This window comes from Coffea arabica, chromosome 3e, assembly GCF_036785885.1.
Source record: "Coffea arabica cultivar ET-39 chromosome 3e, Coffea Arabica ET-39 HiFi, whole genome shotgun sequence".
Lineage (NCBI taxonomy): Eukaryota > Viridiplantae > Streptophyta > Magnoliopsida > Gentianales > Rubiaceae > Coffea > Coffea arabica.
Window position 1 is genome coordinate 49162469 of NC_092315.1, and position 14492 is coordinate 49176960.

Below are 14492 nucleotides of genomic sequence, written 5' to 3' on the forward strand. Positions count from 1 at the left end.
TGATTCACCGGAGGACGTGGAGAAAGGAAAAGAGGTGGTGATATGTCATGTCTGACTTCTAGCGCTAGGCTCAGCCAAGCCTTCCCGACTTATTTAAGTTACCGTAGGCAGCATCAGGGAAAGATATAGCTCTTTCTCTTTCGTCGCGCATCCCATCTCACCCCTTTTTATCCTCATGAATCAGCGTGTTCACCGGTTTTTCTTTAAAGGCGAGTCCTACGCCGAGACCAAAGATGCGCTTACTTGTTCATTCAGCCCCTATTGAAAGAAAGCATCCGGCTAGCATGAATGGGTCACATTCGCGGATCAGCAAGTCCGACATTGAAGCTCCTCTATTCGCTCGCCAGCGCATCTCCAAACAAATCAAAAAGCAGCCCTTTTCTTATCTCATTGAGCTGCATCTTCAACCGGTGTTAAGAATTCACCATTCTTCACAAACTGTAAAAGCAGAGTCAGAGACTGACATGGGAAGGAATGAGAAGGATTGAAAACCTCACTGACGATCTTTCTATTTTAGATAATGAATCTAACGACTGAGCGAGCAAGTCATCCTCCGACGGGGAAGGGAGAATGAGTTCAATTCGTTTTTCCCGGTTAGGGCGCTTTCTTTTGATATGGGGAAGAGAACTCGCGCATATAGAGAAGATGTAGCGAAACCCCTTGGGGACCAATCTGATTCACCAACCTACGGCTAATCAGGCTGTCCTTCTTCACGGATTACCCAAATAAGAGATACACATTTTCGAACTGGGACAATCATTAAGAATCATTTCACAAAGACGCCAATGAAAGAGTGAGGCCCTTGGCCAATCGGATCAGTGACTGGTTAGTGGGAAGAGAGAGAAAAAAAGGCTGCCCATTCATAGGTACCACCGGGCTTGATGAGGAGATTCCTATTTCTTCTATTTATGCAATGACTCTATGTAACCCAACTGGGGGGGAAGCAGACGAAGTCCTATTTGCGACATATCGTATGGCGGCATCCTGGAAGAGCTGCGGAGCAACGTCTTCAACACCAAGTAACCATTCTGACTCGCCTACGAGACTCTTTGATCCGTAATCCCGTAACTCAGGGCTCTATTCACTAGGCTTTCAAGTGGGATGCACTTCTCACATACGAAATTTGTAATGAGAAGATTCGAACCCTTCTTTCTGTCTCGCTAGGGGGATGAGCGAAGCCGGTAGCTAACAGTGCTGTTCTAATTAGGGCGGGCTGGCGGGAACAGATCAGGATGCCTATACCATCCCAAGGTATCGATCTTCCTTCTAAAAAAACATAGGTTTTTCAAATCGAGATGAGAGTTCGATTCGTGATCTTTCTCTTGCTCTTTCCGCCTCAGTGGGAATGGTGCTTTTGGGGGGAAGAGAATGCTTTTCTAAGTCGACAGCCCCAAAATGCCCCCTTGCCCATACCCGCTCCACCCACGCCCTAAAGGGATGCCCCACTGCTAGCAGCCGAGCTTGAGCCTTTTAGAAATCGGTTTCGGTACGGGCCATTCTAAAAACCTTCGTTGACTTCTATCGCTGGAGGTTTAGGAGTACGATTTGGCGTCGGCCATCGTAGCATTATTGGATTCATCGTCTTGAGGCCCGGAATACCTTATGCGAGTAGTAAGAAAAGGGCTACCATTCGGGGCGTTGACTGGCCCTGCCCATAGCTGATTACAGTAAAGTCACTCGGGAACGCTACGCCCTAGCTAGGAAGTGGGCATGTTCATCGGCGTGGCCGGGATTGCTGACATGTAAAGCCCTCGCTAGGTGTTAAAACCCCTTTCAAGGAGGATCAGAGTACGGACAGGAAAGGAAATACGCCTTCTCATCTAATGGAGAGAAGCTGGGCGCAGTCCCTTACTGAATATGCCGATCTCCCGGGGAGGATCGACCTTGTCCAATCCCATGGACTAGTCCTTCCTCTTGCTTGATTCCTTTATGAAAGGATGTGGGATCTGGCTTTTCACTCCTCTCCTTTCAGTCGAGCTCAATTACATCGATCCTTGCTTCAGACCTCGATAGTGTCGCAAATAGGTTGTTCTGGAACTCCCTCCTGTGAACTAAGTCCCGATCCTTAACTAATCCAATCCCCTTGACCCAGCTCTAAGGCGCTTAGGTAGGACTCCCTTGAGTAACCGTCTGAAGGGGCGGTAACCAGACTTTCTCCTCTTGTCTGAAATTGGCTTTTAAACCCGCTCGGTACCTAGGTCATCATATGCGGGGTGTGAGGGCTATCTCAATTGCTTTAATCCCAAGGAAAGCAAAGAGGACCAACTGTACTCCTAGCACTTTACTTGCGTAAGGCACTAAGGATTCGGAAGCCAAATCCTTGTAGATGTCCTTAGTTGTAACTGAGGAACTTCCTCCTCCAATTCTTCTAACTCACTTGGTTTCTCTTCTTCTGAGGATCTAGTGTGTACTCCTGTCTGCCAAGGGCTCTTCTCCTTATCTGGTGATCTCACTCTGGCTTGGTCGGACACTGGCTCAACTTCTATTACTTCTTCTTGTATCGGCTGTTCTTTCTCTACTTTTGGTTGCGCCTCCATTTGCTTTTGCACCTGCTCCTCAATTTCTTTCGAATCTGGTAACAAGGTTCAAAGAAAGACAAATAGATTAATGAATAAACACGGGTAACCTTAGATAGAAAGCTCACAAGAAGCGTCTTCTTCTTTTACGTAATTCTTTCTACCACTGTAAAAAATATATCCCTCTTTATTGCACCCTTATAGAGTATGATAAAATTGCCTTCTCTAGTTCATGCTAGAGGTAATATAGACATAGGGTAGTGGCAACTCAAACTCAAATCTTTGAGGCAATCTCAAATCTTTGAGGAAAATCCCTAATATGCCGTTCACCGGATGAATGTCTTCGAGGCTAGGCACAGGAGAACTATACGCTGGTTATGTCTATATTACAATAGGGTAGAGACAGCGGTCAAGCACGACCGGCAAATCCCGCTTCATACTCAGCTCAAATTGATGAGATAGAGATGCTCCAATCTTTTTTCGAGACGTTTTTGCGTGAATTTGAATCACTTCAGGTCTTCGCTCTATGCAAAGATTTTGACGATCTGTCTTTGGAGGACAGACCTTCTACTTCTACTTCTACTTTACCGTCTTCACCGTCGTCTTCTACTTTAGCTTCTAGTTTAAGGGAAGAAGAATCTTCTTCTAACTTTGGTAGTTCTATATCGCGTCCTCTTTGGTCTCGTCCTCTTATCGAGAGTCTAGGTGCACCATTTGTTGATGTGCCTCAAGAATATATTGATACATCATTTCTCACGCGAGGACTTTCATCTGCTGGATGGGTAGGCTTTCCCCCGTAGCTTGGAATGAATTCCTTATCGCTCTTGTAACCTAGGAGCGTAATTCAATTCAGCGAACCAAACTCGTTCTGTGGAACCCTTCTTCATTGAGAATTCAAAGGTATAGAAGTAGAGATATCTAGCTCATACGCGTTTTGTATTCCACTCGTTCGGATAGAACGATAGTTCCTTTTCTATAATACGATATTTGATCCCTTTCTGAAACAGGAGAAGGACCTATATAAACTGCAAAGGCGGGGACAGACGTGCCATAGAGTTCAGCATCCTCAGCCTAGGTAGTCGATCGATTTCATACCTTTCGCTTGGCAAGAGTGACTTCCTTCCTTGCAAGTTCTATGACTCGTTCCAGGTATTACACTCGTTCGATAAGACATGCATCGTAAGCCATACCCATGACTTCCGAAGCTGCGGCCGTTTACTATGAAAGTAGGAAAGAGACCGATACCGAAATCGAATAGAAGACGAATGGTCGTCCAGCATCCTCAGCCTAGGAAAGGAAAGGTTTTGAATCCTGCTACACCTGCAAGACCAAGGGGTTAGGCGAAAGGGCGATAAGGCCCTACGGAGTAAAGAAAGTGGGAACGGGGCGGATAGCTTTGGACTTATGTCCCGCTTCACTTACTAGGATGGGCCTTCTAGTCTATTTTGGCCATTGGCTATGGCTTCCGAACGTACTAACAAGTAGGACCTTGGCCTTGTCTTTAGCTTTTAGTATTGATGTCTGGAATTGAATTCATTCTTTAAACTCACTCCGCTCTGTCTTCTGCCGAAGGAGATTCCTTAGAGCCTTTCCTACGCGACTTTCCTGCTTTTTAGCTGCTCGATCGGTACTTAGTTGGCTAAATAGATGAACCCTTTCTTGCTTGCTTTGGGTTACCTCTAGTCTCCGTTTACTACTCTAGTCGGTGGAAAGCTAAACCTGAAGTCGATTTCCCCCGTGTCTGTTGTAAATATAGCAGTTAGCACCCCCGTCTCGATCGGTAGGCCCTATTCTATCTATGATATTCATTCGGGTCCTTCAGTTTCTTTCAGTCATGAAATAGCAGTTGATTCGACTTTCCTACGACGTAGCTTCTATACCTGCTATTCGATCGTGTTCTCGGTATCGGTAGGCCCGTTATACTGATTCGTTATATTGCTTTACACCGGACTTTTCCTTGAATTCGGTTACCTGTAGTTGCAGGAGTGGGGGCACTGAGAGCTCAAGAATGTGTTACGCACCCCTTCCTCGCTTTAGCGCCGGACAAGGAAGCGCAGACTTCAGGACTAGGGGACCAGAGAGGTAGGGGCTCTGAACCAACTCCAGAGCATAGCTGCGGAATAGGGATCGCCTAGCTAGCACAGGAGTAGGAGCGGAACCAGGGCAAGCTTACTAATCAATCCCCGGTAGTCTTTTCTTTTCCTGTTACATCTGCCAATCCTTGCTTTCGATCTGGTGATCGCAGTAAATAAGAGCTCTTGCCATTTCATTTTGCTCGCTTGCTTCTTTTCCATCTTCAGCCTAAGACTCTTATTCTTTCGATTCCTTCTTTCTCAGTCTCTCCTTCTTGATTGATCATATGAGTTGTATTAAAGGCGGATAGGCTCGGTGGGAAATGAAAGCCCTTGGTCTTTCTACCCATTCCTGAAATCTCTGTCTTCGCGTGGGGCTTGGGGGGAAAAGAAGATATAGATGAAGGTATTTCGTTCGAATACGGTCTGTCTTCGGGTGCGCCTTCTAATGATAATATAGGAAAGGGGCCTGCCTTCAAAATCGTCTAGTAAGGAAAGTTCTCAAAGGTAAAAGTGTCAAGCTCTATCGCAAGCAAGGTTTGGATACATATTGTTGAGTAAGGTGCGACAACCACTTCCTCGATTAGAGTTTGAGTTGGTTGGTTTAGTCGAAAGCTTTTTAGAGTAAAGGGAAAGGACAAGTATCAAGTGGGAAAGCCTGTGCCCCCTCTGTCTTTAGAGTTGCTTTTCTCAAGCCCGTAGCCTGACCATATGAAACGAAGACTTTGAATCGGATACTTTTTTTTCTGCCAATAGTACGAATTAGTAAGAGCTTCAACAATTTCATTGCCTTCACTGAAGTCTTTGTCTAGAACTCACTAGAAAAGTGAGCCCGGTCTTACTAAATCGTTTTCCAACTTGGGAAGAAGTGCCCCCTTTAGAAGTAAGGGGAATGCAAGCAGTGAGGTTACCCTTTAGGGCGGATGAAAGAGGATTCCCGGACTTGAGTCAAATGCTCTTCTTTGTTATTCCCGCTTTATTTTATAAATTGAGTAGGGTCAATTCTCTCGAGCTAAGCTTCTTTTCCTAAGCATTACTTTTTAGGTTCGGCTGCTAGGCCTTCTTCTGAGAGTTCTGAGCTTCTTCTTATAGCTAGAGCACAGATAAGCTCTTCGAGGAAAGGGCAGATGTAGGACCATCTAAATGGGATGGTTGATAACTGATAGAGCAAAAAGCCTCTTCGGAAAAAAAAGCATGATTTAGCATTGAGTGGAAAACTCTTCTCAGTGGGAAAAAAGCTCCCAAAAAGAATGATTACTTTATTTATGTCCTTAAATGAACAAAAGCCCTTTTTCTTTTCTTGGCCCAACTTCCACTTCTGTGGTTGGGCTTCGACAACGAACCTTCCCCTCCACTCATAGCTCTTTCCTTCTCCGCCTTAATAATGTCAGCACGGGACCGAGCTTCTTTCTTCCCGAATCGAAAGCTGGGGAGTTTACGAGCTGATAAGGGGCTCTTCCTTCTGATCTGGTTGTGAGAAAGAGAATAACTAATAGGGCCATTTTCTGATGGAGTTTTAGTGGTTCTACCTGGCATATGAATAGTCTCATCTCAGTACCCAGAAGCAAGATAAAAGAAGGCCGAGTAAGAACTATCCTACCCTTGCTGGTGTCAGATGCAGATGGAATGGAATCTGAAGACAGAACAGCCATTTCATCAGCTCTTGGACTGGGACTTCCAGGAAGAGAAGTGGGATCTCGATAAAGAGGAGTATGCTTGTTTCAATTCCGATTGAATGGACAAGAGATGAGAACAAATGACATAGAATAAGATGGCATATAATGCAAACCAAACTGGTAGGGATTAAGCTTTGGCACTTGATGAGTCTTCTACCTTGTTAAAATTCATTTAATCTACAGCTATGGAATCCGTTTCATTTGGGTCTTACTACTAGAGTCAGGGGGTTTTCTCTTTAAACGTAGTCAAAGAGTATGCTTTAGAGGCCTTTTCCGGGTCTTCTTCATTCGTACGGACGAGATCCTAATTATGAAGCTGACCAGAGACTCCGCCTTTCATGTCAAGGAAAGTTCTCTTACTCGAAGAACAAGCTTTCCAACTCCCTTTCCTAGAAGCATCTTCTTTATCCCTCAAGGAGTGAAGTTACCCTCGGGGAACGAAGGCCTAAGACGAGTAGCTTCTTCCCTTCCAAACTGTCTGTCTTTCCTTCCTCCCCTTAAGACTAATAGATTGGGACCTGGCGGATTGGTAAGAAACCCCTAATTCATTCGAACTGGGATGGGCTAGAGCCCTGGGAGAAGCCGTTCTTGTAGAGTCAATTGTTGAGTATTCTTTCCCTATCCATGAGCAGCAAGATCCATCCTTTTTCTTTCCCAGATGTCCAGTATGAGTTACTCCAGCCGCTTATTCAAAGGAGAAAGCAAGAAAGAGCGGCGGGTTACGGGTTCATGTCCGAATCAGGACAGGAAACGGAGAAGGAAGAGCTCCACGCCACTCGAACGGGAGAAGAGGGGCTTTTAGGAAACTTGACTTTGCTTTTGAACAGATACACGAGCTTTATCCATTAGACCTTAGGTGTAGCTATATTACAAGCTTATGTTTTTACGATCTTAATCTGTATTCCGATCGAAGAAAGAAGGGGCTTGGATTGAGTGAGAACTGATAGTGGTTTTGGCTAGAGAGGGTCTGAAGTAGCGCAGTGAACAGAAGGCCCCTTTCATGGTGAGTTGTCATTTTTGATTTATTCCATGATAGGGGGGGAGGGGAGTGGTGAGGAGGGGCCTCTTCCACCAGACTACTTTACTATATAAGTCGAGTTCAGTACAGGAACTGGTTTAACAAAAGGGGTCGAGAACTACATAGATCTGATACCTTCTTCCCTTGGTCTGGTAGGTAGGTTATGTAGGCAACAACTGTTCCTAGGTTGTTCGATCGCAAATGGCCAAATAAAGGTATTCCTGTAGCATTTGGGGTTATGGATGCTGACTTTATTTTATAGCGGGTAGTGTGGGATCCGTAGTCGGGGAGAAAATAACCCGTTTGATTGAGTACGCTAACAATCAATTTTGACCTCTTATTCTAAGAGTGAATAAAATAGGACTGAATAGGGCTTATGGAACACCAACGGAATCTTTGCTTAAACGATTTGACCCGCAAAAACTATTCAGCTTTTTCTGGTCTTCCAACTCGGCTAATCGCCAGGAATGGAAAGACCTTAGCGGGCATCCTACGCATTTTCCTTGATATTTGTATCTTTAGAAAATCTCTGCAGATGAACCTTGTGATCTAGCTTTATTTTAGTAACCACTAGGATGGTCATACCTTCACATTAGGATGAGTTAAGCATGAGATGTTTGCTATGGATCTGGGAATTTACCAGCCTTAAATCAAGGAAGAATCAATTACCAATTCAAGTCTCCGATTAGGATGGGTTAAGGCATGGCGATAGGTAGACAATCGAGGTCCAAAATGTTTATTAATCTGTATTTCGACAAGCCAAATAGAACCTGTAGTAAGCATGAATTGTTTGATGTTTTTCCGCTGTTGAATCAAAAATGGATGTTGACATCTTTAAATAACTTCTAATAAAGGAGTACCCTTAGGGGCATGCTCTCCAATTCGCATGATGAGTATCATTCAAGTACCACCAAATCCGCATTCTCCCTATTCTTTATTCTATTTTTTGCTTTTTTGCATTACTGCCAATCAGTATAGTTCCAAGCCTTCTCATTCCATTGTGCCCTAGGATTCATTCGTTATCTTACTTGGAATTCGCCAGAGCGATAGTTCTTTCGAAAGACGTGAACCACGAGTGGTGATGGTGGCTGGTTCATCTTCAAGGCAGGCGAGAAGGCATAAGAATCGGCCCACCTTTCCATATCGAGGACCAGCTCTTCCACACCCGAGATACCATCATGTTAGTAAAGTTATCATATTCTTTGTTCCTCAAGCGTTGCTAGGTGGTGTAATGCTTCTAGCTCAGGTGCACTTCGCCTTCACTCTTCTTTGCTTCTCCTGTCCACCATGGCTGAAGTAAAACTAGACTTTGAGTTCCTCTTTTAATAACATTTAAAAAGCATTCCACAGTCGTAGGTACCGACACCGGCAGTCGGATATCAATAATCACTTACCCCGCGTTAGTAGAGTGAGGAGTGCGCGGAAAAAAATACAGTTGTCAGGAGGGACCTCCGGCTTAGACATTAGGCATGAGAATCGGCCAATGCATTCACTCACATCCGTTGATTGCGGTGCGCCATACACCAAGCTTGTTTCAGAGCGGATGTCAGGAGTGGAAAGGAAGAGTTGTACCGAGGACTTAGTCAAATACTGAACTGAAAAATGAAGAATACCATCATCGAGTACTGAATCCGTAGTTTTAGTATCGCTTGGAAAGAAAGTATCCTACCAAAAAAACTCTCAATCAAGCCCTCACACCCCTACTAGGGTAGGTTAAAACCCCATTTTCCAAAACCTCTACCTCTAATGGGGCATCCTCTTATCTTGTTCGTATTCTAGTTCAAACCTCTTCTGATAGGTAGGTTCCTATCCTTTATCTATCAGCAAATGGATTAAATTCACTTGTCAGAATCCATATACGGAACTACGTAAAATCAGGCCATGGTCGCAGCATCTGAAATCGTTTGTTCACCCGAAAGTCAGTCCTCTCTCCACGCTAAAACGCTAAATCATTTTGGCTCTTTCACACAGCATCGAGGGCTTTTTCATAAGAAGCAGCACTCTATTGTCCACTTCGATAGCTTTCAAGAGTCTCTTTCATACCCGGGTCTCCAACCCCCTCTTTCTGGCGGGCCTTCTTTCAGAACCTCTGCTTCCTTGTGCTTCTGAGATCGCTAGCAATTTGCCATTGACTGATTCACTAAGCCAAGCATTGAGCAAGCTAGGTGATGAAAGAATTTTTCCATCATCCAAGTCCATCTCCGGCCCCCTTCTTCCTAAAGCCCCGCTCCAGCCTGCTCCTTTATCTGTCTTATAGTCGGCTCCCCATTCATCTTCTGTCTCCCACGGATAGGTGCCTTTCGGGAACGTCTCTCTCCGCTACTCCCTTTTTGAAAATCGAGAAAAAAAAAACTGCGTATTTAGTATAGAATGGAACTTTAACCAACAAAATTTTAATATTTCATATGTATTATAGCTGCACAATAGATATTGTATAATTATTTACTGAATGTCTAGCTGAGAACGCATATGATGTAATGAACACATATTAATTCCTTGCTCTGTTCAATAAGTTGACCAGCGCCACACTAGCTAGTTGAGCTAATGCTGGTACGTACTAATTTCAAAGTAATTAGTGATTCGAAAGCATAGTGATGTTGGCTTATGATAAAAACTCTTTGGGATAATATACTACTGTACTGAGTACTGCTGTTTAAAAACATCACTCGCACTTAGCCTGCATGATTGCGATATTTGTTTGATAGGTAAATAGTGCATTATTATTAAAGAACAGGAATTAAGGCACAAAATATATATATATATATATATATATATATATATATATATATATTTTCATCTTTTCTGCAAATTTAAAGTCAAGCACGAAAGTCAACAAAAAGATGCCAAGTGCGGTGGAAAGAGGCCCCCTCCTAGTTAAGTTTTCTGAAGAATTCCTCGTCAGAGAATTTGGAGAGGAGGAGGAAGGAAAAGATAGGTGTCACAAGCAGGCATTCTCCTGATCGTAAGAAGGCACTAAAGATTGTTATACTGAGGTGACTGCAACATCAACTTTGCAAATTTGTCCCCATCGCCAGATCATATACTACTGTAACCCTGCAATCCAATTTAATCATTCCAATGCCAATACTCCAAAGAATTGGGTTGCAGTGCGATAGAACATTAGAGAACTGCATGTGATTGCAACTAAATCCACTGGCCGGGTTTCGTTGGAGATAGCAGTAATATGTTTGATCAAATCAGGCATGATGGAAACAAATACGCCAGCCCTTCCCCTGCAACTAGATGGGGAATTAATGGAAATGGTGGCGGCCGGGCTGGGGTGATGCCCTGTCCTTGTCGATGCAGCAGCGCAATCATTACCGAAATCACACAAAATGAGGGAATACAGAAGAAATCAGTCTAGTGTGTCCGTCCTTTGGAGTTGAGGTAGGGCTAACTGAGGATGGTTATGTCTTGAGTGGGATGTAAAAGTCTGTGACTTGTGAGCCTACGAGATAGCTAAGCTTAGGCCTTAGCAGTAGCAGTACAGTTTATGATTCCGATCATTTTCTAGTGTTGCAGGAATGGATATTGGGGCTGGCTCCAAATTCATGTTCAAGGGTTCGATCAATCCCCAGTAGATTTGTCGGCGATAACTAGTTGTCTTGCAATCCTATTTGTGACCACAAAGCTGGGGAGTCGAAGCCACTCACCACCACAAGTACCACCTCAAGGCCCCCAACACACTGTTGATATATTAAAACTCAACAGCGTCTCTCTCCTATTGGTTGACCACTAACGCTCTTTAATCGCCATCCTGAGGTCAATAATCTCTAGCATAATCTTGTGAGCAATAATCACTATGCCCAATAAAAACAGTGGTGATACTGATCTCCAAAGTGATTTGTGATTGGTAACTTAAGCTAAGCTTCCTTTGGGTCATGAGGACCAATGCATGAAACAAGACTTTATTACAAATAATACACATTGATTAATGGTCAAATGACTTCCGTGACAAGACAACTAAATGTTGTACCAATTTAGTATGGGAAATGATATTAATACTCCTTGAAGTAAAAAAAAAAAAAAAAAAAACCTTAGACACACATTTCTTTCTTTTGCATTAGATTAAATTTAATTAAGGGGTGAGTGCCACTATCATTTCCTATATATTTAGTATACTTGATGTAATTTGCATCGTAATGGAATGCGGAAACAAGATGCTTGCTTCACTTGTGCTCTTGACCATTAACACAAAACAACTTATAAATTCCAACATGATCAGTACTCATCAACTCCTCCATGAAGCATAAAAATCAATTACTGTAGGTTTCTTTGATCATCGGAAGCTCCTAACCACGTGGGATTTTAACTTTCATGATCACGCATTCATTGGCTGTCTACCAAACGGATATATATATACACACACACACACTAGTGTGGCCGTGTAAAGAACTAAATTATTAGTACAGAATGGTTGTTAAACCAATGAATCCATGAAATAATTACTTACTGTAGTACAATTATTATAAATAAGAAAAAGGGTACTGGGAAAATGACATACAGAAGATTCGAGCAGCGCGCAGCTTTCTTTCAGGTGATCATTTCCGCATTTTCTGAAGTTGAAAAGTTTTGGCCGTTGGAATCTCCTCTTTCGATTTAGGGACTGATTTGACTACTCATAGATTTTGCAAAATGCACATGAGGTTTTTGTAGAAGAAGAAGAAGGCGAAAGGAAAAAGAAAAATGAGAGGCCATGAAGGTGAATTGGACAGTGACCTGTGCTTTGACTCCAAACAGTAGTGCGTAAGCTGGTCCCCTCAGAAGCTAGTAGCTACACCAACTAGTTGAACAACAAATTTTTGCAGACGAGGATTCTCCATTTGAGATTGCTATCATAATTATAGGTCGATTAGTGGGATGCAAAAGGTTCATTGCGCTTGAACAAGATTGGAAGTAGTAACAGTACCTGTGAAGTAACATTTTGCAATCTATAGTTTTGTGCTTGGCCAAAAAAACCCGTCTCTAATCAGAATGGAAACTTCTAAACGGGGATAACTATAATGGAATGTTGACAGACAAAAAAAAAAAATAGGCCTTTGTATAGACTAGTAGTAGTAGTTTTATTGGAGCAGTACGTACATGATAATAATATCAATATGGCAGCATGCACGCGACGCGCGGGTAAACAATACATTTGTAATGATTCTTCTTAGTACAAGTGATTAGCTTTCCTCGGGCGCGGCAATCCAATAAATTTGTTAGAGTGATAGCCTTAATGGCCCATGTCGTATCCCATAAAAATGTGTTTCGGCCCATTAAACAAGGGTTTAAATCATACTAACTTCAAACAGGCCCAGCTAGTCCTGCAGTTTTGTAAATCTTCTTCCGATAGTCACGCCTTAAAGGTAACTCACCGGCACAGACCAAAACGCCTGACATCCTTTTTTTTTTTTTTTTTTTAATCTATTGTCACTATTTACACCTATTTCTATTCATATTTCTATATTTCTACACCTATACTAAGGGAAGGGCTACGGAGAACTAATAAGACTGAACTACTCTCGGACTAATTTTTTTTTTTATTATCATTTACACCTGCTCTTACTCATAGTCCTACACCATCTACACCTATACTAAGGGAAGGGCCATGGGGAATCAATGAGACTGACCTACCATTGGACTATACACGGGTGCACTAAACACCCATATGAATTTAAAAGAAATCACATTAAGTGACAATTTTAATGAAAGGGAGGCAATGTTTAAACCCTTATCTCTGATTCCACTCCACAAGACATGCGGTGGTCAACTACTCCAAAGAAGTAGTTAGTGCCTGATTTCACTTTACAAGCCTGCACCTGCTGTACAAACGTTCTCGGGTAACTTGAAGCGGAAAGACATGTCGTGGAACTAGAAATAAAATGCCTTACAAGAGAAGGCGTATACATCTAATGAACTACTGCAACTGAAAAATTGAAAATCATAAGCATATATAATCACGCGCCGATACAAATTAGATAGGTACAAGTGTATATACTATGGCATGCGTGGTTAGTGATTGGTATATCAAATTAATTTAAACAAACTCACGAGTCAGGCGGGTAAAGGATTCAGAAAGTGAGCAATTAAACTCCCAAAAACAAAAAAAAAAAAAAAAGAAGAAGAAGAAGAGGGACAGGGGAGTCAATCCATAGTAGTATAGTAGTAGTACATGGAAATGTATACAGCTACAGGAATTAGCTAGGGATGTGGGTGTATGACATGTATATGCAATATTATGCTAGTACGACCACAAGGAATCCCCAATATTGCCCTCATCCAGCATCATGGGCGGCGTATCGGTGTTGAAATGGGACGAGGTGGGCTCAAGATGGCGATGATCCCTGGACGCGGTGGGAGAGTGATTCTGATGATGATGATCAGGTGGCGCAGAGTTGTGATCAGTGGGCACAGTGGTACTGTTATAGTACTGATCCTGGGACATAGATATCAGCGAGGAGGAGGATTGGGTGGAGGAGATTCGCATTTGGAGAACTTGAGCCTGTGCAAGTGCCAACTGAGACTGCAGGAGGTCAACCTGGTTTTGTAGAGAAGATATAGCACTCACGCACCCGTACACTGGATCCCTCATCCTCGCGTTTGCCTCGTACACCATAGCACTCACTGCATCCCCTCGCTGTTGCTCTGGCAGCTCCTGCATTATTAAGTTAAATGTTAAATTTCGGGGATGAAGGAAAACGGGATTTCAATAATTACTTGAATCAATCGAAGGCACTGCGCTGCTGGCTCTTTGACTAATTAGCAAATACTAGTACATATACATCAGCATCCCTTTAGTATAGCTAGCTAACTGCAAAGTGCAAACTTAATCTTCTTCTTCAATTTTTTTTTTTTTTTGGGGAAGAGGGGGTTTGGGGGTACATAGAGGGAAAGGGAATTGAAAAAAGGGATTCATGATTAAACCTGAAGCATCTTGTTTACATTGCTGGCACCAAACACCTTATGGACGCTGGCAAACTTGTGCGGCTCATCAGCTGGAAAGTAGGGAGCAAAAACACATTCCTGAGAACATCTCCTCCTTAGAAGCTTGCATGCTGCGCAAGGGGAACCCCCCGCCACCACACCTACGTGTTTTCTACCGCTCTCCTTCATTTTAATTTTTCATTCTTGTTAATTTATTATATGTACTTAATCTTCCGCTCTCCTCCAAGTTATGCAGCTTTCTTGTTCACATGGGGAATATTGGACTAGTCTGAGGCTCCAGGAA

The 14492-nt window shown here is 43.0% G+C and overlaps 1 protein-coding gene across 1 annotated transcript; it reads right to left on the reverse strand.

The window, feature by feature from the left end:
• Window positions 1-13321: 13321 nt before the first annotated feature.
• Window positions 13322-14492, reverse strand: LOC113688826 (LOB domain-containing protein 4). Its single transcript, XM_027206625.2, has 2 exons — window positions 14189-14492; window positions 13322-13919 (listed from the first exon to the last, which is right to left on the reverse strand). The coding sequence occupies exons 1-2, from the start codon at window positions 14375-14377 to the stop codon at window positions 13506-13508; spliced, it is 603 nt and encodes a 200-aa protein (XP_027062426.1). The 5' UTR covers window positions 14378-14492; the 3' UTR covers window positions 13322-13505.